This window comes from Oncorhynchus tshawytscha, linkage group LG11, assembly GCF_018296145.1.
Source record: "Oncorhynchus tshawytscha isolate Ot180627B linkage group LG11, Otsh_v2.0, whole genome shotgun sequence".
NCBI classification, from domain to species: Eukaryota; Metazoa; Chordata; class Actinopteri; order Salmoniformes; family Salmonidae; genus Oncorhynchus; species Oncorhynchus tshawytscha.
This window is the reverse complement of record NC_056439.1, coordinates 54,438,958-54,463,536: the sequence shown is the minus strand read 5'-3', so window position 1 is coordinate 54,463,536 and position 24,579 is coordinate 54,438,958. Positions and strand designations below refer to the sequence as shown.

The following is a 24,579-nucleotide window of genomic DNA, read 5'->3' as shown; positions in this document are numbered from 1 at the left end:
CAGGTAAACACACCTCCAATCAGAGAACATGTGAAGATGCCCTTAGATCCTGTAATTGAAGTGAATCTATATGTTGCTATGGGTGTATCTCACCTCCTCAACGGCAGTCACAGAGTAGGCGTGGCCCTTTACAAGGCCAGTCACAGTGCGGGTCTCAAAACGAGCAGGAACCAGGGACTGGAGAATAAAATAGACAACACATGAATCATATAGCTGGTCTTCGCTATACCAGACACAACAGAATCTGTTGAGAGGTCATTTACGTAATTGTCTGCATTGAAACGGGTGAAGACATACATTCAAAACTGGACTGTTTTCCGTTGAGACTGAGAGACTTTTTAAAAACGGAGATCCAACAGGTTTTTACAATTCAATTCAGTTTTACAATTCAGTCACTTATGTCTTTACCCAGAAGGACTTAATTTACAATTAAACATAAGAGCTAGTGTTTATTTACAGTAGTGTCGTCTACTATTATTACATGATATATATATTGTGGAAGTATACACTTACCGGACAGTTTATTAGGTACACCCCCCCATTCACAAAAATATAGGTTAAGAGATCCACCCTTTTTTTTTCAATTTTCACAATAAATTACACAATAAATAGCTCAGATCCTGAAGCAAGGATATGCATATTATTGATACCATTTGAAAGGAAACACTTTGAAGTTTGTGGAAATGTGAAGTTAATGTAGGAGAATATAACACATTCGATCTGATTAAAGATCATACAAAGATAAAACATGCGTTTGTTTTTGTACCATCGTCTTTAAAATGCAAGAGAATGGCTGTGATAGGAGCAAACTGAGGATGGATCAACAACATTGTAGTTACTCCACAATACTAACTGAGGATGGATCAACAACATTGTAGTTACTCCACAATACTAACATAATTGACAGAGTGAAAAGAAGGAAGCTTGTACAGAATAAAAATATTCCAAAACATGCATCCTGTTTGTAATAAGGCACTAAAGTAATACTGCAAAAAATGTGGCAAAGAAATACACTTTTTGTCCTGAAAACAAAGCATTATGTTTGGGACAAATCCAACACAACACATCACTGAGTAACACTCCTCATATTTTCAAGCATTGTGGTGGACTGCATCATGTTATGTGTATGCTTGTCATGGGCAAGAACTAGGGAGTTTTTTAGGATAGAAAGAAACGGAATAGAGCTAAGCACAGGAAAAATCACGTCATTCACGTTTCAGCAGGACAATAACCTAAAATGCCAATTACACGCTGGAGTTGCTTACCAAGACGACATTGAATGTTCCTGAGTGGCCTAGTTACATTTTTTACTTAAATTGGCTTGAAAATCTATGGCAATATTTGATCATTGCTGTCTAGGAATGTTCAAAAACCAACTTGACAGAGTTTGAAGAATTTTGAAAAGAATAATGGGCAAATATTGTACAATCCAGGTTTGCAAAGCTCTTAGAGACTTACCCAGAAAGACTCACAGCTGAAATCGCTGCCAAAGGTGATTCTGACATGTATTGACTCAGGGGATTGAATACTTATCTAATTAAAATATAATTTTTAGAATTTTAGAATTTTTCTTTCGCTTTGACATCACAGAGTATTATGTGAAGATCGTTAACAAAAAATTACAATTAAATCCAGGTCAGGGTTTAGTCCCTGATAAACACAGATACAGGTCAGGGTTTAGTCCCTGATAAACACAGATACAGGTCAGGGTTTAGTCCCCGATAAACACAGATACAGGTCAGGGTTTAGTCCCTGATAAACACAGATACAGGTCAGGGTTTAGTCCCTGATAAACACAGATACAGGTCAGGGTTTAGTCCCCGATAAACGCAGATACAGGTCAGGGTTTAGTCCCTGATAAACACAGATACAGGTCAGGGTTTAGTCCCCGATAAACACAGATACAGGTCAGGGTTTAGTCCCTGATAAACACAGATACAGGTCAGGGTTTAGTCCCTGATAAACACAGATACAGGTCAGGGTTTAGTCCCTGATAAACACAGATACAGGTCAGGGTTTAGTCCCTGATAAACACAGATACAGGTCAGGGTTTAGTCCCTGATAAACACAGATACAGGTCAGGGTTTAGTCCCCGATAAACGCAGATACAGGTCAGGGTTTAGTCCCTGATAAACACAGATACAGGTCAGGGTTTAGTCCCCGATAAACGCAGATACAGGTCAGGGTTTAGTCCCTGATAAACACAGATACAGGTCAGGGTTTAGAAAGCACCATGATACATTTTCATAAACGTTTACTGAGAAGACCTCATCTAAGGAATATTTGCTTTGATTCCTGCCATTGGTTCATTTTGGTACAACGTGTCCCTTCAGCTGATTATCAGCTGTTGTCAAATATACGTGGGTTTCAAAACACGATTCTCTTCCTCAATAGTATGCAATTTTATTAGATGAAAAGCCAAAACTGAGTACGACATCTTGGCATTTACAACATACTACATTTTAGACATTTCACAAACTATGAAACGTTCTTATTTCGCATTCTCAAAACAACTACTATTTAGAGCGTAAGTACGAGTATTTTGACACTGCCATTGTGTCAATTAGACAGTGGGACAGATTTGGACAAGGCCATTGTGTCAATTAGACAGTGGGACAGATTTGGACAAGGCCATTGTGTCAATTAGACAGTGGGACAGATTTAGACAAGGCCATTGTGTCAATTAGACAGTGGGACAGATTTAGACAAGGCCATTGTGTCAATTAGACAGTGGGACAGATTTGGACAAGGCCATTGTGTCAATTAGGCAGTGGGACAGATTTGGACAAGGCCATTCTGTCAATTAGGCAGTGGGACAGATTTGGACATGGCCATTCTGTCAATTAGGCAGTGGGACAGATTTGGACAAGGCCATTGTGTCAATTAGACAGTGGGACAGATTTGGACAAGGCCATTGTGTCAATTAGGCAGTGGGACAGATTTGGACATGGCCATTCTGTCAATTAGGCAGTGGGACAGATTTGGACATGGCCATTCTGTCAATTAGGCAGTGGGACAGATTTGGACAAGGCCATTGTGTCAATTAGGCAGTGGGACAGATTTGGACATGGCCATTCTGTCAATTAGGCAGTGGGACAGATTTGGACAAGGCCATTGTGTCAATTAGGCAGTGGGACAGATTTGGACATGGCCATTGTGTCAATTAGACAGTGGGACAGATTTGGACATGGCCATTCTGTCAATTAGGCAGTGGGACAGATTTGTACCCACACTGACATGGTACACATGTGCACAGGGTGCGGGGACAGCAGCACTAACCCCTGGCCACCACAGACAGGACACATAGTAATACCTTTTGCATTGACTGAAATGCCTCTTAGGTCTGGTGACAGGTCTGGTGACAGGTCAGGTGACAGGTCAGGTGTTAGGTCTGGTGACAGGTCTGGTGACAGGTCAGGTGTTAGGTCTGGTGACAGGTCAGGTGTTAGGTCTGGTGACAGGTCTGGTGACAGGTCAGGTGTTAGGTCTGGTGACAGGTCAGGTGTTAGGTCTGGTGACAGGTCTGGTGACAGGTCAGGTGTTAGGTCTGGTGACAGCTCTGGTGACAGGTCAGGTGACAGGTCAGGTGTTAGGTCTGGTGACAGGTCAGGTGTTAGGTCAGCTGACAGGTCAGGTGACAGGTCAGGTGTTAGGTCAGGTGACAGGTCTGGTGACAGGTCAGGTGACATGTCTGGTGACAGGTCTGTTGACAGGTCTGGTGTTAGGTCAGGTGACAGGTCTGGTGACAGGTTTGGTGTTAGTTCAGGTGACAGGTCAGGTGACAGGTCTGGTGTTAGGTCAGGTAACAGGTCTGGTGACAGGTCAGGTGACAGGTCTGGTGACAGATCTTGTGACAGGTCAGGTGATATGTCTGGTGACAGGTCAGGTGTTAGTTCTGGTGACAAATCAGGTGACAGGTCAGGTGACAGGTCAGGTGACAGGTTTGGTGACAGGTCTGGTGTTAGATCAGGTGACAGGTCAGGTGTTAGGTCTGGTGACAGGTCAGGTGACAGGTCAGGTGACAGGTCTGGTGACAGATCAGGTGACAGGTCAGGTGTTAGTTCTGGTGACAAATCAGGTGACATGTCAGGTGACAGGTCTGGTGTTAAGTCTGGTGACAGGTCAAGTGACAAGTCTGGTGACAGGTCAGGTGTTAGATCAGGTGACAGGTAAGGTGACAGGTAAGGTGACAGGTAAGGTGACAGGTCTGGTGACAGGTCAGGTGACAGGTAAGGTGACAGGTCTGGTGACAGGTCAGGTGTTAGGTCTGGTGACAGGTCAGGTGATGGGTCAGAATCATAAATGAAGAGAGGGGCTCCATGATGGGCTGCTCTATCGACGTGAGTGTCTTCAACTACGGTTTGTGAGACCCGTTGGAGGTCAGGGGTCACGATCCTAAGGTCAGAGACTCACGTCGATAGAGCAGCCCATCATAGAGCCTCTCTCCAGGGCCTTCTTCATGATCTTGTACAACTCCTTGGGCGCCTCCTTCATCTCATAGAACTCTGTCACGCCCCCGGTGAAGTCTTCCATGGCCTCCGTAGTGTTACCGCCCTTCAGGGCCTCGTAGGAACCGTGAAGCCTGGGGAGGAGGGGGGATGGGAGAGTGAGGGTTAGGGTCGTAGTGTTACCGCCCTTCAGGGCCTCATAGAAACCGTGAAGCCTGGGGAGGAGGGGGATGGGAGAGTGAGGGTTAGGGTCGTAGTGTTACCGCCCTTCAGGGCCTCGTAGGAACCGTGAAGCCTGGGGAGGAGGGGGATGGGAGAGTGAGGGTTAGGGTCATAGTGTTACCACCCTTCAGGGCCTCGTAGGAACCGTGAAGCCTGGGGAGGAGGGGGATGGGAGAGTGAGGGTTAGGGTCGTAGTGTTACCACCCTTCAGCCTGGGGAGGAGGGGGATGGGAGAGTGAGGGTTAGGGTCGTAGTGTTACCACCCTTCAGGCTGGGGGGAGAGTGAGGGTAAAGGTTACCTACTTGGTGTAGGGTTGGGGTTAAGGTTACCTACTTGGTGTAGGGTTGGGGTTAAGGTTACCTACTTGGTGTAGGGTTTAAGGTTACCTACTTGGTGTAGGGTAAAGGTTACCTACTTGGTGTAGGGTTGGAGTAAAGGTTACCTACTTGGTGTAGGGTTGGGGTTAAGGTTACCTACTTGGTGTAGGGTTGGGGTTAAGGTTACCTACTTGGTGTAGTTTTGGGGTAAAGGTTACCTACTTGGTGTAGGGTTGGGGTAAAGGTTACCTACTTGGTGTAGGGCTGGGGTTAAGGTTACCTACTTGGTGTAGGGTTGGGGTTAAGGTTACCTACTTGGTGTAGGGTTGGGGTTAAGGTTACCTACTTGGTGTATGGTTGGGGTTAAGGTCACCTACTTGGTGTAGGGTTGGGGTAAAGGTTACCTACTTGGTGTAGGATTGGGGTAAAGGTTACCTACTTGGTGTAGGGTTGGGGTTACCTACTTGGTGTAGGATTGGGGTTAAGGTTACCTACTTGGTGTAGGGTTGGGGTAAAGGTAACCTACTTGGTGTAGGGTTAAGGTTACCTACTTGGTGTAGGGTTGGGGTTACCTACTTGGTGTAGGGTTGGAGTAAAGGTTACCTACTTGGTGTAGGGTTGGGGTTAAGGTTACCTACTTGGTGTAGGGTTGGGGTTAAGGTTACCTACTTGGTGTAGTTTTGGGGTAAAGGTTACCTACTTGGTGTAGGGTTGGGGTAAAGGTTACCTACTTGGTGTAGGGCTGGGGTTAAGGTTACCTACTTGGTGTAGGGTTGGGGTTAAGGTTACCTACTTGGTGTAGGGTTGGGGTTAAGGTTACCTACTTGGTGTATGGTTGGGGTTAAGGTCACCTACTTGGTGTAGGGTTGGGGTAAAGGTTACCTACTTGGTGTAGGATTGGGGTAAAGGTTACCTACTTGGTGTAGGGTTGGGGTTACCTACTTGGTGTAGGATTGGGGTTAAGGTTACCTACTTGGTGTAGGGTTGGGGTAAAGGTAACCTACTTGGTGTAGGGTTAAGGTTACCTACTTGGTGTAGGGTTGGGGTTACCTACTTGGTGTAGGGTTGGGGTTAAGGTTACCTACTTGGTGTAGGGTTGGGGTAAAGGCTAGCTACTTGGTGTAGGGTTGGGGTTAAGGTTACCTACTTGGTGTAGGGTTGGGGTAAAGGTAACCTACTTGGTGTAGGGTTAAGGTTACCTACTTGGTGTAGGGTTGGGGTTACCTACTTGGTGTAGAGTTGGGGTAAAGGTTACCTACTTGGTGTAGGGTTGGGGTAAAGGCTAGCTACTTGGTGTAGGGTTGGGGTTAAGGTTACCTACTTGGTGTAGGGTTGGGGTAAAGGTTACCTACTTGGTGTAGGATTGGGGTTAAGGTTACCTACTTGGTGTAGGGGTTAAGGTTATCTACTTGGTGTAGGGTAAAGGTTACCTACTTGGTGTAGGATTGGGGTAAAGGTTACCTACTTGGTGTAGGGTTGGGGTTAGGGTTACCTACTTGGTCTAGATTTAGGGTCAGCAGTACATACTTGGCGTAGGCCTTCTCCAGCAAGGCACTCCAGAATTCATTTCTCTCGGCAGACTTGGTGAACACCAGCTGGCTGTTGAAGGTGGGGATGCGGTCGTCAATAACAACGTCAACCCAGTCGCCATAGCGCCAGAACTGGGGGAGAAAGAGTTGTACCATGCAGTACACGGTTGAGGATTTGACAAGAGAAGATAATCTGTTGCAATCAGGGTTGGGGTTGATTCCATTTAATTTCACACAATTCAGGAAGTAAACAGAAATTCCTATCCCACTTTTTAAGGAAATTGAAATGAGTTTAATGTGAATTTTGGATAAGTGTACGTCTTGAACTGACTGAATTGAAATGGAACTGTGATTACAGTGTAACATAGTGTAGTATTGAGAGTTGTTTAGACCATAGGAACAAATCTCTAAAAGAGTCTTAGAGCCTCTAACCCTGGCATTAACTAGTAAACTCATTCTAGTTCTGTGCTTTTGATTGGTGGGTTCTGACCTGGAAGTGGAAGATTCCTCCATATCCCTCAGAGAAGCTCTGTTCCTGAGGAACGACCCGGTAGAGAAGCTTCTCATTCAGAGTCAGACAGGCTATAGCAGCCAGCAGCCAGCAGTCACCTAGGAAACACACAGTTAGTTACCAACAGACACACACCTAGGAACACACAGTCAGACAGACACACACACCTAGGAACACACAGTCAGACAGACACACACACCTAGGAACACACAGTCAGACAGACACACACACCTAGGAACACACAGTCAGACAGACACACACACCTAGGAACACACAGTCAGACAGACACACACACCTAGGAACACACAGTCAGACAGACACACACACCTAGGAACACACAGTTAGTTACCAACAGACACACACCTAGGAACACACAGTCAGACAGACACACACACCTAGGAACACACAGTCAGACAGACACACACACCTAGGAACACACAGTCAGACAGACACACACACCTAGGAACACACAGTCAGACAGACACACACACCTAGGAACACACAGTTAGTTACCAACAGACACACACCTAGGAACACACAGTCAGACAGACACACACACCTAGGAAACACACAGTCAGACAGACACACACACCTAGGAACACACAGTCAGACAGACACACACACCTAGGAACACACAGTTAGTTACCAACAGACACACACCTAGGAACACACAGTCAGACAGACACACACACCTAGGAACACACAGTCAGACAGACACAAACACCTAGGAACACACAGTCAGACAGACACACACACCTAGGAACACACAGTCAGACAGACACACACACCTAGGAACACACAGTCAGACAGACACACACACCTAGGAACACACAGTCAGACAGACACACACACCTAGGAACACACAGTTAGTTACCAACAGACACACACCTAGGAACACACAGTCAGACAGACACACACACCTAGGAACACACAGTCAGACAGACACACACACCTAGGAACACACAGTCAGACAGACACACACACCTAGGAACACACAGTCAGACAGACACACACACCTAGGAACACACAGTCAGACAGACACACACACCTAGGAACACACAGTCAGACAGACACAACACCTAGGAACACACAGTCAGACAGACACACACACACCTAGGAACACACAGTCAGACAGACACACACACCTAGGAACACACAGTCAGACAGACACACACACCTAGGAACACACAGTCAGACAGACACACACACCTAGGAACACACAGTCAGACAGACACACACACCTAGGAACACACAGTTAGTTACCAACAGACACACACCTAGGAACACACAGTCAGACAGACACACACACCTAGGAACACACAGTCAGACAGACACACACACCTAGGAACACACAGTCAGACAGACACACACACCTAGGAACACACAGTCAGACAGACACACACACCTAGGAACACACAGTTAGTTACCAACAGACACACACCTAGGAACACACAGTCAGACAGACACACACACCTAGGAAACACACAGTCAGACAGACACACACACCTAGGAACACACAGTCAGACAGACACACACACCTAGGAACACACAGTTAGTTACCAACAGACACACACCTAGGAACACACAGTCAGACAGACACACACACCTAGGAACACACAGTCAGACAGACACAAACACCTAGGAACACACAGTCAGACAGACACACACACCTAGGAACACACAGTCAGACAGACACACACACCTAGGAACACACAGTCAGACAGACACACACACCTAGGAACACACAGTCAGACAGACACACACACCTAGGAACACACAGTTAGTTACCAACAGACACACACCTAGGAACACACAGTCAGACAGACACACACACCTAGGAACACACAGTCAGACAGACACACACACCTAGGAACACACAGTCAGACAGACACACACACCTAGGAACACACAGTCAGACAGACACACACACCTAGGAACACACAGTCAGACAGACACACACACCTAGGAACACACAGTCAGACAGACACAAACACCTAGGAACACACAGTCAGACAGACACACACACACCTAGGAACACACAGTCAGACAGACACAAACACCTAGGAACACACAGTCAGACAGACACACACACCTAGGAACACACAGTCAGACAGACACACACACCTAGGAACACACAGTCAGACAGACACACACACCTAGGAACACACAGTCAGACAGACACACACACCTAGGAACACACAGTCAGACACACACACACACCTAGGAACACACAGTCAGACACACACACACCTAGGAACACACAGTTAGTATTTCACGCAGCTGAGAGTCGAGTGGAGATGAATGGATTGGGTTCAGTCAGTCATCCTGATGAGCCCTTCCTAGCTAGCTAGTTCAGTCAGTCATCCTGATGAGCCCTTCCCAGCTAGCTAGTTCAGTCAGTCATCCTGATGAGCCCTTCCCAGCTAGCTAGTTCAGTCAGTCATCCTGATGAGCCCTTCCCAGCTAGCTAGTTCAGTCAGTCATCCTGATGAGCCCTTCCTAGCTAGCTAGTTTAGTCAGTCATCCTGATGAGCCCTTCCTAGCTAGCTAGTTTAGTCAGTCATCCTGATGAGCCCTTCCTAGCTAGCTAGTTTAGTCAGTCATCCTGATGAGCCCTTCCTAGCTAGCTAGTTTAGTCAGTCATCCTGATGAGCCCTTCCTAGCTAGCTAGTTCAGTCAGTCATCCTGATGAGCCCTTCCCAGCTAGCTAGTTCAGTCAGTCATCCTGATGAGCCCTTCCCAGCTAGCTAGTTCAGTCAGTCATCCTGATGAGCCCTTCCCAGCTAGCTAGTTCAGTCAGTCATCCTGATGAGCCCTTCCTAGCTAGCTAGTTTAGTCAGTCATCCTGATGAGCCCTTCCTAGCTAGCTAGTTTAGTCAGTCATCCTGATGAGCCCTTCCTAGCTAGCTAGTTTAGTCAGTCATCCTGATGAGCCCTTCCTAGCTAGCTAGTTTAGTCAGTCATCCTGATGAGCCCTTCCTAGCTAGCTAGTTTAGTCAGTCATCCTGATGAGCCCTTCCTAGCTAGCTAGTTCAGTCAGTCATCCTGATGAGCCCTTCCTAGCTAGCTAGTTCAGTCAGTCATCCTGATGAGCCCTTCCTAGCTAGCTAGTTTAGTCAGTCATCCTGATGAGCCCTTCCTAGCTAGCTAGTTTAGTCAGTCATCCTGATGAGCCCTTCCTAGCTAGCTAGTTTAGTCAGTCATCCTGATGAGCCCTTCCTAGCTAGCTAGTTTAGTCAGTCATCCTGATGAGCCCTTCCTAGCTAGCTAGTTTAGTCAGTCATCCTGATGAGCCCTTCCTAGCTAGCTAGTTTAGTCAGTCATCCTGATGAGCCCTTCCTAGCTAGCTAGTTTAGTCAGTCATCCTGATGAGCCCTTCCTAGCTAGCTAGTTTAGTCAGTCATCCTGATGAGCCCTTCCTAGCTAGCTAGTTTAGTCAGTCATCCTGATGAGCCCTTCCTAGCTAGCTAGTTCAGTCAGTCATCCTGATGAGCCCTTCCTAGCTAGCTAGTTCAGTCAGTCATCCTGATGAGCCCTTCCTAGCTAGCTAGTTTAGTCAGTCATCCTGATGAGCCCTTCCTAGCTAGCTAGTTTAGTCAGTCATCCTGATGAGCCCTTCCTAGCTAGCTAGTTCAGTCAGTCATCCTGATGAGCCCTTCCTAGCTAGCTAGTTTAGTCAGTCATCCTGATGAGCCCTTCCTAGCTAGCTAGTTTAGTCAGTCATCCTGATGAGCCCTTCCTAGCTAGCTAGTTTAGTCAGTCATCCTGATGAGCCCTTCCTAGCTAGCTAGTTCAGTCAGTCATCCTGATGAGCCCTTCCTAGCTAGCTAGTTCAGTCAGTCATCCTGATGAGCCCTTCCTAGCTAGCTAGTTTAGTCAGTCATCCTGATGAGCCCTTCCTAGCTAGCTAGTTTAGTCAGTCATCCTGATGAGCCCTTCCTAGCTAGCTAGTTTAGTCAGTCATCCTGATGAGCCCTTCCCAGCTAGCTAGTTCAGTCAGTCATCCTGATAAGCCCTTCCTAGCTAGATAGTTTGGTCAGTCATCCTAATGAGCCCTTCCCAGCTAGCTAGTTCAGTCAGTCATCCTAATGATCCCTTCCCAGCTAGCTAGTTTAGTCAGTCATCCTGATGAGCCCTTCCCAGCTAGCTAGTTCAGTCAGTCATCCTGATAAGCCCTTCCTAGCTAGATAGTTTGGTCAGTCATCCTAATGAGCCCTTCCCAGCTAGCTAGTTCAGTCAGTCATCCTAATGATCCCTTCCCAGCTAGCTAGTTCAGTCAGTCATCCTAATGAGCCCTTCCCAGCTAGCTAGTTCAGTCAGTCATCCTAATGATCCCTTCCCAGCTAGCTAGTCCAGTCAGTCATCCTAATGAGCCCTTCCCAGCTAGCTAGTTCAGTCAGTCATCTGATGAGCCCTTCCCAGCTAGCTAGTTCAGTCAGTCATCCTAATGATCCCTTCCCAGCTAGCTAGTTCAGTCAGTCATCCTAATGATCCCTTCCCAGCTAGCTAGTTCAGTCAGTCGTCCTGATGAGCCCTTCCCAGCTAGCTAGTTCAGTCAGTCATCCTAATGATCCCTTCCCAGCTAGCTAGTTTAGTCAGTCATCCTGATGAGCCCTTCCCAGCTAGCTAGTTCAGTCAGTCATCCTGATAAGCCCTTCCTAGCTAGATAGTTTGGTCAGTCATCCTAATGAGCCCTTCCCAGCTAGCTAGTTCAGTCAGTCATCCTAATGATCCCTTCCCAGCTAGCTAGTTCAGTCAGTCATCCTAATGAGCCCTTCCCAGCTAGCTAGTTCAGTCAGTCATCCTAATGATCCCTTCCCAGCTAGCTAGTCCAGTCAGTCATCCTAATGAGCCCTTCCCAGCTAGCTAGTTCAGTCAGTCATCTGATGAGCCATTCCCAGCTAGCTAGTTCAGTCAGTCATCCTAATGATCCCTTCCCAGCTAGCTAGTTCAGTCAGTCGTCCTGATGAGACCTTCCCAGCTAGCTAGTTCAGTCAGTCATCTGATGAGCCCTTCCCAGCTAGCTAGTTCAGTCAGTCATCTGATGAGCCCTTCCAATCTAGCTAGTCCAGTCAGTCATCCTGATGAGACCTTCCCAGCTAGCTAGTTCAGTCAGTCGTCCTGATTTTGGGCAACAGGCGAGTCCGTATTTGCCTCTCCCGAACTTGATATGTAAAAATACTGATGCAATATTTCCTCCAATATCTTTGTGTTGTTGAGGAACAGTACCCAGTCTCTCACCTCAGTGTTGAGGAACAGTACCCAGTCTCTCACCTCAGTGTTGAGGAACAGTACCCAGTCTCTCACCTCAGTGTTGAGGAACAGTACCCAGTCTCTCACCTCAGTGTTGAGGAACAGTACCCAGTCTCTCACCTCAGTGTTGAGGAACAGTACCCAGTCTCTCACCTCAGTGTTGAGGAACAGTACCCAGTCTCTCACCTCAGTGTTGAGGAACAGTACCCAGTCTCTCACCTCAGTGTTAAGGAACAGTACCCAGTCTCTCACCTCAGTGTTGAGGAACAGTACCCAGTCTCTCACCTCAGTGTTGAGGAACAGTACCGTCTCTCACCTCAGTGTTGAGGAACAGTACCCAGTCTCTCACCTCAGTGTTGAGGAACAGTACCCAGTCTCTCACCTCAGTGTTGAGGAACAGTACCCAGTCTCTCACCTCAGTGTTGAGGACCAGTACCCAGTCTCTCACCTCAGTGTTGAGGAACAGTACCCAGTCTCTCACCTCAGTGTTGAGGAACAGTACCCAGTCTCTCACCTCAGTGTTTTCTGTCTGTCGCTCCAAACCTGCATGTTGGCTATATGCCCAGTCAGTGAGTTAACCACTGAACAATGGCAGTTAATATTGTTGTCCCAGCATGTATGGACCTTTGTCCCTCATGGTGACTTTATACAGAGTCTCGACACTGGATGGACGGACAGCTCAACAATGAGAAGTGCTGCTAGCTGGAATCCCTTCCATAGAGCCAGTAGAATATAGAGAGGCCACTGGTGGAGAGGTGGAGAGGCCAGCCGTGAGGCTCACAGGGGAGAACTGGGATGTTTTCTGCCCTGAAGAGACAGGTGACCTGAGAGGTATACTATAGAGTATGATCAATATGCTTGAAATGGGCTTGGTCTAATGGATTAAACGACCCAAAAATACATATCTAAGCTCAGCCTTTGTAATGACTAACTCATTGATCCTACTTTGTAGTATTCCCCTCAGGGTTATCATGGTACATAAAACATCCTGCCCTTTCTAACTCGTGAGTCAATACATCACACACCTGACCTCTCCTCAGTACCAGTCAATACATCACACACCTGACCTCTCCTCAGTACCAGTTAATACATCACACACCTGCAGTCAATACATCACACACCTGACCTCTCCTCAGTACCAGTGGTGTAGTGTAGTGTGGTGTAGTGTAGTGTAGTGTGCTGTGGTGTTGTATGGTGTGGTGTGGTGTGGTGTGGTGTGGTGTAGTGTGGTGTGGTGTAGTGTGGTGTAGTGTAGTGTAGTGTGGTGTAGTGTGGTGTGGTGTAGTGTGGTGTAGTGTGGTGTAGTGTGGTGTGGTGTAGTGTGGTGTGGTGTGGTGTGGTGTGGTGTGGTGTAGTGTAGTGTGGTGTGGTGTGGTGTAGTGTGGTGTGGTGTAGTGTGGTGTAGTGTGGTGTGGTGTGGTGTAGTGTAGTGTGGTGTGGTGTGGTGTAGTGTGGTGTAGTGTGGTGTGGTGTAGTGTGGTGTAGTGTGGTGTGGTGTAGTGTAGTGTGGTGTGGTGTGGTGTAGTGTAGTGTGGTGTAGTGTGGTGCAGTGTGGTGTGGTGTAGTGTGGTGTAGTGTAGTGTGGTGTGGTGTGGTGTGGTGTGGTGTGGTGTGGTGTGGTGTAGTGTGGTGTAGTGTAGTGTAGTGTGCTGTGGTGTTGTATGGTGTGGTGTGGTGTGGTGTAGTGTGGTGTAGTGTGGTGTGGTGTAGTGTGGTGTAGTGTAGTGTAGTGTGGTGTAGTGTAGTGTAGTGTAGTGTGGTGTGTGTAGTGTGGTGTAGTGTAGTGTAGTGTGGTGTGGTGTAGTGTGGTGTGGTGTAGTGTGGTGTGGTGTGGTGTAGTGTGGTGTGGTGTAGTGTGGTGTGGTGTGGTGTGGTGTGGTGTAGTGTGGTGTAGTGTGGTGTGGTGTGGTGTAGTGTAGTGTGGTGTAGTGTAGTGTGGTGTGGTATAGTGTAGTGGAGTGTGGTGTGGTGTGGTGTGGTGTAGTGTGGTGTGGTGTAGTGTGGTGTAGTGTGGTGTGGTGTAGTGTGGTGTAGTCTAGTGTGGTGTAGTGTGGTGTAGTCTAGTGTGGTGTAGTGTAGTGTAGTGTAGTGTGGTGTGGTGTAGTGTGGTGTGGTGTGGTGTAGTGTGGTGTAGTGTGGTGTAGTGTGGTGTGGTATAGTGTAGTGTGGTGTGGTGTAGTGTGGTGTAGTGTGGTGTGGTGTGGTGTAGTGTGGTGTAGTGTGGTGTGGTGTAGTGTAGTGTGGTGTGGTGTGGTGTGGTGTGGTGTAGTGTAGTGTGGTGTGGTGTAGTGTAGTGTGGTGTGGTGTAGTGTGGTGTAGTGTAGTGTGGTGTGGTGTAGTGTAGTGTAGTGTAGTGTAGTGTGGTGTGGTGTGGTGTAGTGTGGTGTAGTGTGGTGTGGTGTAGTGTGGTGTGGTGTGGTGTAGTGTGGTGTGGTGTAGTGTAGTGTGGTGTGGTGTGGTGTGGTGTGGTGTGGTGTGGTGTAGTGTGGTGTGGTGTGGTGTGGTGTAGTGTAGTGTGGTGTAGTGTGGTGCAGTGTGGTGTGGTGTGGTGTAGTGTAGTGTGGTGTAGTGTGGTGCAGTGTGGTATAGTGTAGTGTGGTGTGGTGTAGTGTAGTGTAGTGTAGTGTAGTGTGGTGTGGTGTAGTGTGGTGTGGTGTGGTGTGGTGTGGTGTAGTGTAGTGTGGTGTGGTGTGGTGTGGTGTAGTGTAGTGTGGTGTAGTGTGGTGCAGTGTGGTGTGGTGTAGTGTGGTGTAGTGTAGTGTGGTGTGGTGTGGTGTGGTGTGGTGTGGTGTGGTGTGGTGTGGTGTAGTGTGGTGTAGTGTAGTGTAGTATGCTGTGGTGTTGTATGGTGTGGTGTGGTGTGGTGTAGTGTGGTGTAGTGTGGTGTGGTGTAGTGTGGTGTAGTGTAGTGTAGTGTAGTGTAGTGTAGTGTAGTGTGGTGTGGTGTAGTGTGGTGTAGTGTAGTGTAGTGTGGTGTGGTGTAGTGTGGTGTGGTGTAGTGTGGTGTGGTGTGGTGTAGTGTGGTGTGGTGTAGTGTGGTGTGGTGTGGTGTGGTGTAGTGTGGTGTAGTGTGGTGTGGTGTGGTGTAGTGTAGTGTGGTGTAGTGTAGTGTGGTGTGGTATAGTGTAGTGGAGTGTGGTGTGGTGTGGTGTGGTGTAGTGTAGTGTGGTGTAGTGTGGTGTAGTGTGGTGTGGTGTAGTGTGGTGTAGTCTAGTGTGGTGTAGTGTGGTGTAGTCTAGTGTGGTGTAGTGTAGTGTAGTGTAGTGTGGTGTGGTGTAGTGTGGTGTGGTGTGGTGTAGTGTGGTGTAGTGTGGTGTAGTGTGGTGTGGTATAGTGTAGTGTGGTGTGGTGTAGTGTGGTGTAGTGTGGTGTGGTGTGGTGTAGTGTGGTGTAGTGTGGTGTGGTGTAGTGTGGTGTGGTGTGGTGTGGTGTGGTGTAGTGTAGTGTGGTGTGGTGTAGTGTAGTGTGGTGTGGTGTGGTGTAGTGTAGTGTGGTGTGGTGTAGTGTAGTGTAGTGTGGTGTGGTGTGGTGTAGTGTGGTGTAGTGTGGTGTGGTGTAGTGTGGTGTGGTGTGGTGTAGTGTGGTGTGGTGTAGTGTAGTGTGGTGTGGTGTGGTGTGGTGTGGTGTAGTGTGGTGTGGTGTGGTGTAGTGTAGTGTGGTGTAGTGTGGTGCAGTGTGGTGTGGTGTGGTGTAGTGTAGTGTGGTGTAGTGTGGTGCAGTGTGGTGTGGTGTGGTATAGTGTAGTGTGGTGTGGTGTAGTGTAGTGTAGTGTAGTGTGGTGTGGTGTAGTGTGGTGTAGTGTGGTGTGGTGTGGTGTGGTGTAGTGTGGTGTAGTGTAGTGTGGTGTGGTGTGGTGTGGTGTGGTATAGTGTAGTGTAGTGTGGTGTGGTGTAGTGTAGTGTAGTGTAGTGTAGTGTGGTGTGGTGTAGTGTGGTGTAGTGTGGTGTAGTGTGGTGCAGTGTAGTATAGTGTAGTGTAGTTTGGTGTGGTGTAGTGTAGTGTAGTGTAGTGTGGTGTGGTGTAGTGTGGTATAGTGTAGTGTAGTTTGGTGTGGTGTAGTGTAGTGTAGTGTAGTGTAGTGTGGTGTGGTGTAGTGTGGTGTAGTGTGGTATGGGGTAACATTTATATTTACCAAGATCTCCCTGGCAAATGTCTGTCCTGCTGGCTCCGCCCACAATGAACTGAGGGTTCTCACAGATCTCCTGGTGACACACAGAAACACACAGACACTTGGATCAGCTGCCTGGGGGGGACGTAAGAGGGATATGACTTTGAAATAAACTACTTCACTGCTGTAAGGGAATTATTCAAATCCATACAGTTATTACAACATTATTATTGGATGATATTATATTGATATTCGACTGCAAGTATCGATGTGTTAATAAATAAGTAATTAATAATAATAGTATATATCACAGGAGGTTGGTGGCACCTTCATTTTGGAAGGACGGGCTCGAGGTTAATGGCTGTTGGAATTGTATCAAATACATCAAACGTATGGTTTCCATGGTTTCCATGGTTTCCATGGTTTCCACGGTTTCCACGGTTTCCATGTGTTTGATGCCATTCCATTTGGTTTGTGTTCCAGACTCTATTATGAGCCGTCCTCCCCTCAGCAGCCTTAATACCTTTTAGAATAAGGCTGTAACGTAACAAAATCTGGAAAAAGTCAAGGGGTCTGAATACTTTCTGAAGGCACTTTATAAATATTTAAATATATATACACACATTTTGAGTGTACCAAACATTAAGAACACCTTTCTAATATTGAGTTGCACCCCATGGATGCTGGCCCATGTTGACTCTACAAGGTGTCAAAAGCGTTCCACAGGGATGCTGGCCCATGTTGACTCCAATGCTTCCCACAGTTGTGTGTCAAGTTGGCTGGATGTCCTTTGGGTGGTGGACCGTTCGTGGCACATACAGGAAACAGTTTAGCGTGAAAAACTCAGCAGCGTTGCAGTTCTTGACACACTGGTGTGCCTGGCACCTACTACCACACCCTGTTCAAAGGCACCTACTACCATACCCCCGTTCAAAGGCACCTACTACCACACCCTGTTCAAAGGCACCTACTACCATACCCCCGTTCAAAGGCACCTACTACCATACCCCCGTTCAAAGGCACCTACTACCATACCCCCGTTCAAAGGCACTTAAATATTTTGTCTTGCCCATTCACCCTCTGAATGACCCAGATACACTATCCATGTCTCTATTGTCTCAAGGTTTAAAAATCCTTCCTTTATCCCGTCTCCTCCCCTTCATCTACACTGACTGAAGTGGATTTAACAAGTGACATCAATAATGAATCATAGCTTTCACCTGGATTCACCTGGTCAGTGTTTCATGGAAAGGTGTTCTTAATGTGTTCTTAAGGTGTTCTTAATGTTTTGTTCAGTCAGTGTTTATAATTATGATTATTATTATTATCATTATTTTGCTACTATGGGTAGCGTTAGCATGCGCTAGTTGGCTGTACCTGCGCCAAAACGCCGCTATTTTTAATTCTATAGCTTCTGTTTAAATAGTGAGTCAACATGTTTACAGCACTTCTATTTCCCTGGCTGATCAGAACTCATTTTCTCCTGACTCTCTCCTCATCTCTCTGCAGCAGACATATAGTGAGCAATTTATTTGGAACATTAAATCGCAAATAAAAAAATGGCAGGAGATATACAGTAGAATCATGAGAATCGCATTACATATTGTATCGAACCTAAGCATGGTGGAAATATCGTATGGTGAGGTCCCTGGCATCTCTCTACAAACAAATAGATCAACTATACTTCAGTAATTCACAGCTTCACATCAACCCTGCCACGGATTGATATAATCAGCCCCCCCCCAACCATTTCTGACAGTCCCATGTTTCAAACAGCCATAACAACCATGATTCCATCCCATAATGAATGGTGACAAGTACCTCACAGAGGTCCTTAGATTTCTCTGTTCAGAGCATGTAGTGCCAGATAAGATTTCGCAACATGTTTTGCCATCATGAATCCCTTTTCAAAGCATCTTGTTGTTGACTCGGTAATTGTAGGACATCCTCCCACATTCCATTCCTTCCCCCTCTTTATTGAATCATCTTCCTCTCCTGTATGTTCCCCCCCACTCCTCTCCTACCTTGGGTCTCCTCCAGATCCACCCCACTCCCCCACTCCTCTCCTACCTTGGGTCTCCTCCAGATCCACCCCACTCCCCCCCCTCCTCTCCTACCTTGGGTCTCTTCCAGACGATGTTCTTGACCTTGTTGGACTTGTGTCCCAGCTCCTTGTACCCCAGAGACTCCACGGAGGCTGGGAAGGTGTCATCCTCAAACAGGCACTTCTTGGTGAGGCACTCTTGTTTCAGTGCGGTGAAGTCCTGTCCGCTGAAGCGCAGGGGCTTGCTGAGGGATCCTTCTCCATCTCTTCTCTCTCTCTCCCGGATCAGCCGGTCACAGAAGAAGCCGGACGGTGTATAGGGCATTTTGGATTATTATTTTTTAAACTGCTGGCTTTTGCCACTTCCACTAAAGTCTTACAAGCCTAAAAAACCTTGGCATAAATCCAACAGGGTTGTCTCTGATTGGCTGTGTCGTTGTATGACGTCCCCCTCCCTCTAGGTCATAGACTCTAAAGGCATGGTGAAAAAGACTCAACATGCATTCACATTCCTTTACATTAGCAAGCACACACACACACACACACACACACACACACACACACACACACACACACACACACACACACACACACACACACACACACACACACACACACACACACACACACACACACACACACACACACACACACACACACACACAAAGGTTGTCTCTTTGTTGCACTCCCATTGGTTCCCTGAACAATGCCCAAATGTTCTGTGGCAGTGGTCGTTCTCGTGCCATTCTATTATTGTGTGGCCACACAAAAGGGGTGGTGTGGCTGGCCTCTCCACGGCCCATGTAAAGAGTGGTCAGTAGATGTCCTGCCTCAGCAGAAGGCATTCAGTCCGTTTAGCCCTATTCCATTCTCTCCATGGAGCTCAGTATCCAGCGGTCTCAGCACATCTCCACTACAGCAGCAGGCCTCTCTCTCTCTCTGAGGTAAACTAACGCTGTGAGAGCAACTTCGCCTCAGTGTTTGATCAGGTACGTTTTAAACAAGGGGACGATATCCTCTAATGATAAAGTTCACAGTCAAAACAGAACGCAACAGTTGTTCTGTCGTCAGCCACGCTGGATGTCCAGTCTGTCTATGATAGCATTAATTCCGGCTTCTTCTGACGTTGCTATGACGTCAGCCATTTAATAACAAGGTATCACCCCCCTCCTGACCCAGGGTTAAAAGGCACAATGACGAAAACACATGATGAAGCCCATTTCATGTTCCCACAATGACCCCTGACCCTTGACCTCTAAGGGGAAAAGTCAGCACTCTTAAAGTGTTGTTGTAACCTTTAGTTGTCATGTTAAACCACAATGTATTTTCTGCTAATCTTTTCACCTCAGTTTCATTGCTCTTACATTCACTATTGTCACCGTAGTGTAGAATAGTTCATGGCAACACAATAATGCCAGACAATGCAGGACAAAGTGTTTGGTTTTGACCTCTAACCACCTTGATCCTGGGGACAGAGGTCGGGTCTTTCAGTTGTTGATCTCAATCATCTCGTGTGGCGTCCACCCAGTATTGATCTCAACCAACAGACATCACATTCCGGCCAACAGCTGTACAACTAAAACACACTGACAACTCATTCTGAAGCCTTCATTTAATTTAGGATAAAAAAAAAACATTTGTAGAACTAGACTAAAATAAATGTATGTTTTTAAGAATGAAGGACAACAGGACTCATTATCTATGGCATGTCACGCCCTGACCTTAGAGAGACGTTTTATTTCTCTATTTGGTTTGGTCAGGGTGTGATGTGGGGTGGGAATTCTATGTTTTGTTTTCTATGTTTCTTTATTTCTATGTTTTGGCCGGGTATGGTTCTTAATCAGAGGCAGCTGTCTATCGTTGTCTCTGATTGGGAACCATACTTAGGCAGCCCTTTTTCCCCTCCTTCAGTGTGGGGAGTTGACTTTGTTAGTGGTACTATAGCCCTGTTAAGCTTCACGGTTGTGTCTTGTTGGCGTTATTCCAAAAATAAAGAGGAAAATGTTCACTAACCACGCTGCACCTTGGTCTGCTTCTTTTGACGGCCGTGACATGGCAACTGTATCTGACATACTTATCTCATATGTATATACTGTACTCGATATCATCTACTGTATCTTGCCTATGCTGCTCTGTACCATCACTCATTCATATATCCTTATGTACATATTCTTTATCCCCTTACACTGTGTATAAGACAGTAGTTTTTTTGGAATTGTTAGTTAGATTACTTGCTCGTTATTACTGCATTGTCGGAACTAGAAGCACAAGCATTTCGCTACACTCGCATTAACATCTGCTAACCATGTGTATGTGACAAATAAAATTTGATTTGATTTGATTTGATTTGATATAACATTTAATATTAATATAATATTTTCACATGGAATATTACATTGCCCTAGAATTCATCTGTCCACATATGATTTCATATTTCAAACTGAACATACTGCAATCCCAAAGTTTAAAACAACAGTGGACAGTTATCAGCTTGCATAGCAAAAATCTGCCATGTTCCTTCAATGACCCGAACAATGCAAAGTACCATTGAGGATTATAAACAACCTGTCATCAATGCATTCTCCTCTAGAGCAACCACAACCTATAGAGGAGTATGACCCCTGACCCCTACATAGGGTTGCACATTTTTTGAAAACTTCCCCTGTTTTTGAGAAATCCTGTTTGTAAGATTCCTGGAATTATGAGGGAACTAGCAGGAAATCTGGGAATCCTCCAAACAGGACTTCTGGGAAAACCAGGGGTATTTTGGGAAAGGCACGAGAATGTTGCACCCCTATGTAGGGGTCAAAGGTCATGCTCCTCTAGGCTGTTGTTGCTGTAGAGGAGATAAAGGAATAATATAATATAGCATACCTGTATACCAGCTATGACTGGCTTTCATCCAAAGCCGATTCCAGGACAGTGAATACATCTGTAGTACGTGTCTGTTGTGATTCCTAGAGGGGGAACTCAACAGTAATTGAATGTGCCAGTCTGTTCAAGCCTTGTGATATCACCGTGGGCAGAGCCTCGTCAAACAGGAACGTCACGTTGACGTCCTCAGACCCAAGACAAGGAGAGAGGTTGACGTGTTAAAGGAAACTATTTGTAAACAATGTTTAGGTGAAGATGCATTGAAGTGCAGTCAGGGTAGGCAGTGCTAAAACCCCCCCTCAAAAAACATGTCATCATGTTTTGTTAGCTAATGTTTTTTTCTCAATCATTATGGTGATGCTGGGGGTTTTGTGCTGAAAATCTCTAAATGTGCTATAACTTCATCAAAACCTTGCCAGGGTATTCAGGCCTTTCTTGCCATCCATTCAAAGCCATCGAAACCTTGCTGTGCGCAGCTTTTCCTGACTGTCTGTCAGCTAGCAGTGTCAACCACCATGACACCATCTCCCTCACCGCTAGCAGTGTCAACCACCATGACACCATCTCCCTCACCGCTAGCAGTGTCAACCACCATGACACCATCTCCCTCACCGTTAGCAGTGTCAACCACCATGACACCATCTCCCTCACCGCTAGCAGTGTCAACCACCATGACACCATCTCCCTCACCGCTAGCAGTGTCAACCACCATGACACCATCTCCCTCACCGCTAGCAGTGTCAACCACCATGACACCATCTCCCTCACCGCTAGCAGTGTCAACCACCATGGCACCATCTCCCTCACCGCTAGCAGTGTCAACCACCATGACACCATCTCCCTCACCGCTAGCAGTGTCAACCACCATGACACCATCTCCCTCACCGCTAGCAGTGTCAACCACCATGACACCATCTCCCTCACCGCTAGCAGTGTCAACCACCATGACACCATCTCCTCACCGCTAGCAGTGTCAACCACCATGACACCATCTCCCTCACCGCTAGCAGTGTCAACCACCATGACACCATCTCCCTCACCGCTAGCAGTGTCAACCACCATGACACCATCTCCCTCACCGCTAGCAGTGTCAACCACCATGACATCATCTCCCTCACCGCTAGCTGACAGACAACCACCATGACAACATCTCCCTCACCGCTAGCAGTGTCAACCACCATGACACCATCTCCCTCACCGCTAGCAGTGTCAACCACCATGACACCATCTCCCTCACCGCTAGCAGTTTCAACCACCATCTCCCTCACTGCTAGCTGACAGACAACCACCATCTCCCTCACTGCTAGCTGACAGACAACCTCCATCTCCTTCACCGCTAGCTGAAAGACAACCACCATCTCCCTCACCGCTAGCTGACAGACAACCACCATCTCCCTCACCGCTAGCTGACAGACAACCACCATCTCCCTCACCGCTAGCTGACAGACAACCTCCATCTCCTTCACCGCTAGCTGACAGACAACCTCCATCTCCTTCACTGCTAGCTGACAGACAACCTCCATCTCCCTCACTGCTAGCTGACAGACAACCTCCATCTCCTTCACTGCTAGCTGACAGACAACCTCCATCTCCCTCACTGCTAGCTGACAGACAACCTCCATCTCCTTCACTGCTAGCTGACAGACAACCACCATCTCCCTCACCGCTAGCTGACAGACAACCTCCATCTCCTTCACCGCTAGCTGACAGACAACCTCCATCTCCTTCACTGCTAGCTGACAGACAACCTCCATCTCCCTCACTGCTAGCTGACAGACAACCTCCATCTCCTTCACTGCTAGCTGACAGACAACCTCCATCTCCCTCACTGCTAGCTGACAGACAACCTCCATCTCCTTCACTGCTAGCTGACAGACAACCACCATCTCCCTCACCGCTAGCTGACAGACAACCACCATCTCCCTCACCGCTAGCTGACAGACAATTGGGATGAGTCTCCCTTACCACCGTGGGCTCCTGTCTACATGTAGAATAGAGGCTTTGGGATGAGTCTCCCCTACCACCGTGGGCTCCTGTCTACAAGCAGAATAGAGGCTTTGGGATGAGTCTCCCCTACCACCGTGGGCTCCTGTTTACATGCAGAATAGAGGCTTTGGGATGAGTCTCCCCTACCACCGTGGCCTACTGTCTACATGCAGAATAGAGGCTCTGGGATGAGTCTCCCCTACCACCGTGGGCTCCTGTCTACATGTAGAATAGAGGCTTTGGGATGAGTCTCCCCTACCACCGTGGGCTCCTGTCTACATGTAGAATAGAGGCTTTGGGATGAGTCTCCCCTACCACCGTGGCCTACTGTCTACATGCAGAATAGAATAAAGCACATGGTGGATCTGCTGTGACTACAACTCTGTCACCGACAGGGAATGACAGACCAATGGACTTCATTTACAGGTAAAGGCTGACCTAAATGCAATTTCCTTTGCAATTTGCAGGTTGCTACCGCAACAAAAAACGTCACTCTACCACCATAGAGCAGGTGAATGCAAGAATTTCCTGGGACTGTGCCTCAAAGCCTAATGTCTACCTGGTCCACCAGGTATGGATTGGGACTTGAACGGCTTTCATGACCAGGTCCACCTCTATATGAACAGTATATTACTATCTAATGTTCAGTATATTACTAATGTTCAGTATGTTACTATCTAATGTTCAGTATATTACTAATATTCAGTATATTACGATATAATGTTCAGTATATTACCATCTAATGTTCAGTATATTACTGTCTAATGTTCAGTATATTACCATCTAATGTTCAGTATATTACTATCTAATGTTCAGTATATTACTAATGTTCAGTACATGACTAATGTTCAGTACATTACTAATGTTCAGTATATTATTAGCTAATGTTCAGTATATTACTAATGTTCAGTATATTATTAGCTAATGTTTAGTATATTACTGTCTAATGTTCAGTATATTACCATCTAATGTTCAGTATATTACTAATGTTCAGTATATTACTATCTAATGTTCAGTATATTACTAATGTTCAGTATATTACTATCTAATGTTCAGTATATTACCATCTAATGTTCAGTATATTACCATCTAATGTTCAGTATATTACTAATGTTCAGTATATTACCATCTAATGTTCAGTATATTACTAATGTTCAGTATATTACTATCTAATGTTCAGTATATTACCATCTAATGTTCAGTATATTACTATCTAATGTTCAGTATATTACTATCTAATGTTCAGTATATTACTATCTAATGTTCAGTATATTACTAATGTTCAG

At 46.7% G+C, this 24,579-nt stretch overlaps 1 protein-coding gene across 1 annotated transcript in view; it reads right to left on the bottom strand.

Annotated features, from left to right (window-relative positions):
• LOC112241717 (calpain-3-like) overlaps nt 1–18,890 on the bottom strand; it is a 52,814-nt gene extending 33,924 nt beyond the window's left edge. Inside the window, exons 1-6 of the mRNA XM_042330374.1 lie at nt 18,507–18,890; nt 16,414–16,483; nt 7,008–7,126; nt 6,516–6,649; nt 4,414–4,582; nt 94–177 (exon numbers count right to left, since the gene is read on the bottom strand). Coding sequence (XP_042186308.1) covers nt 94–177; nt 4,414–4,582; nt 6,516–6,649; nt 7,008–7,126; nt 16,414–16,483; nt 18,507–18,758 — 828 coding nt within the window. The 5' untranslated portion in view covers nt 18,759–18,890. The remainder of the gene's footprint in view (nt 1–93; nt 178–4,413; nt 4,583–6,515; nt 6,650–7,007; nt 7,127–16,413; nt 16,484–18,506) is intronic.
• Nucleotides 18,891–24,579: the final 5,689 nt, after the last annotated feature.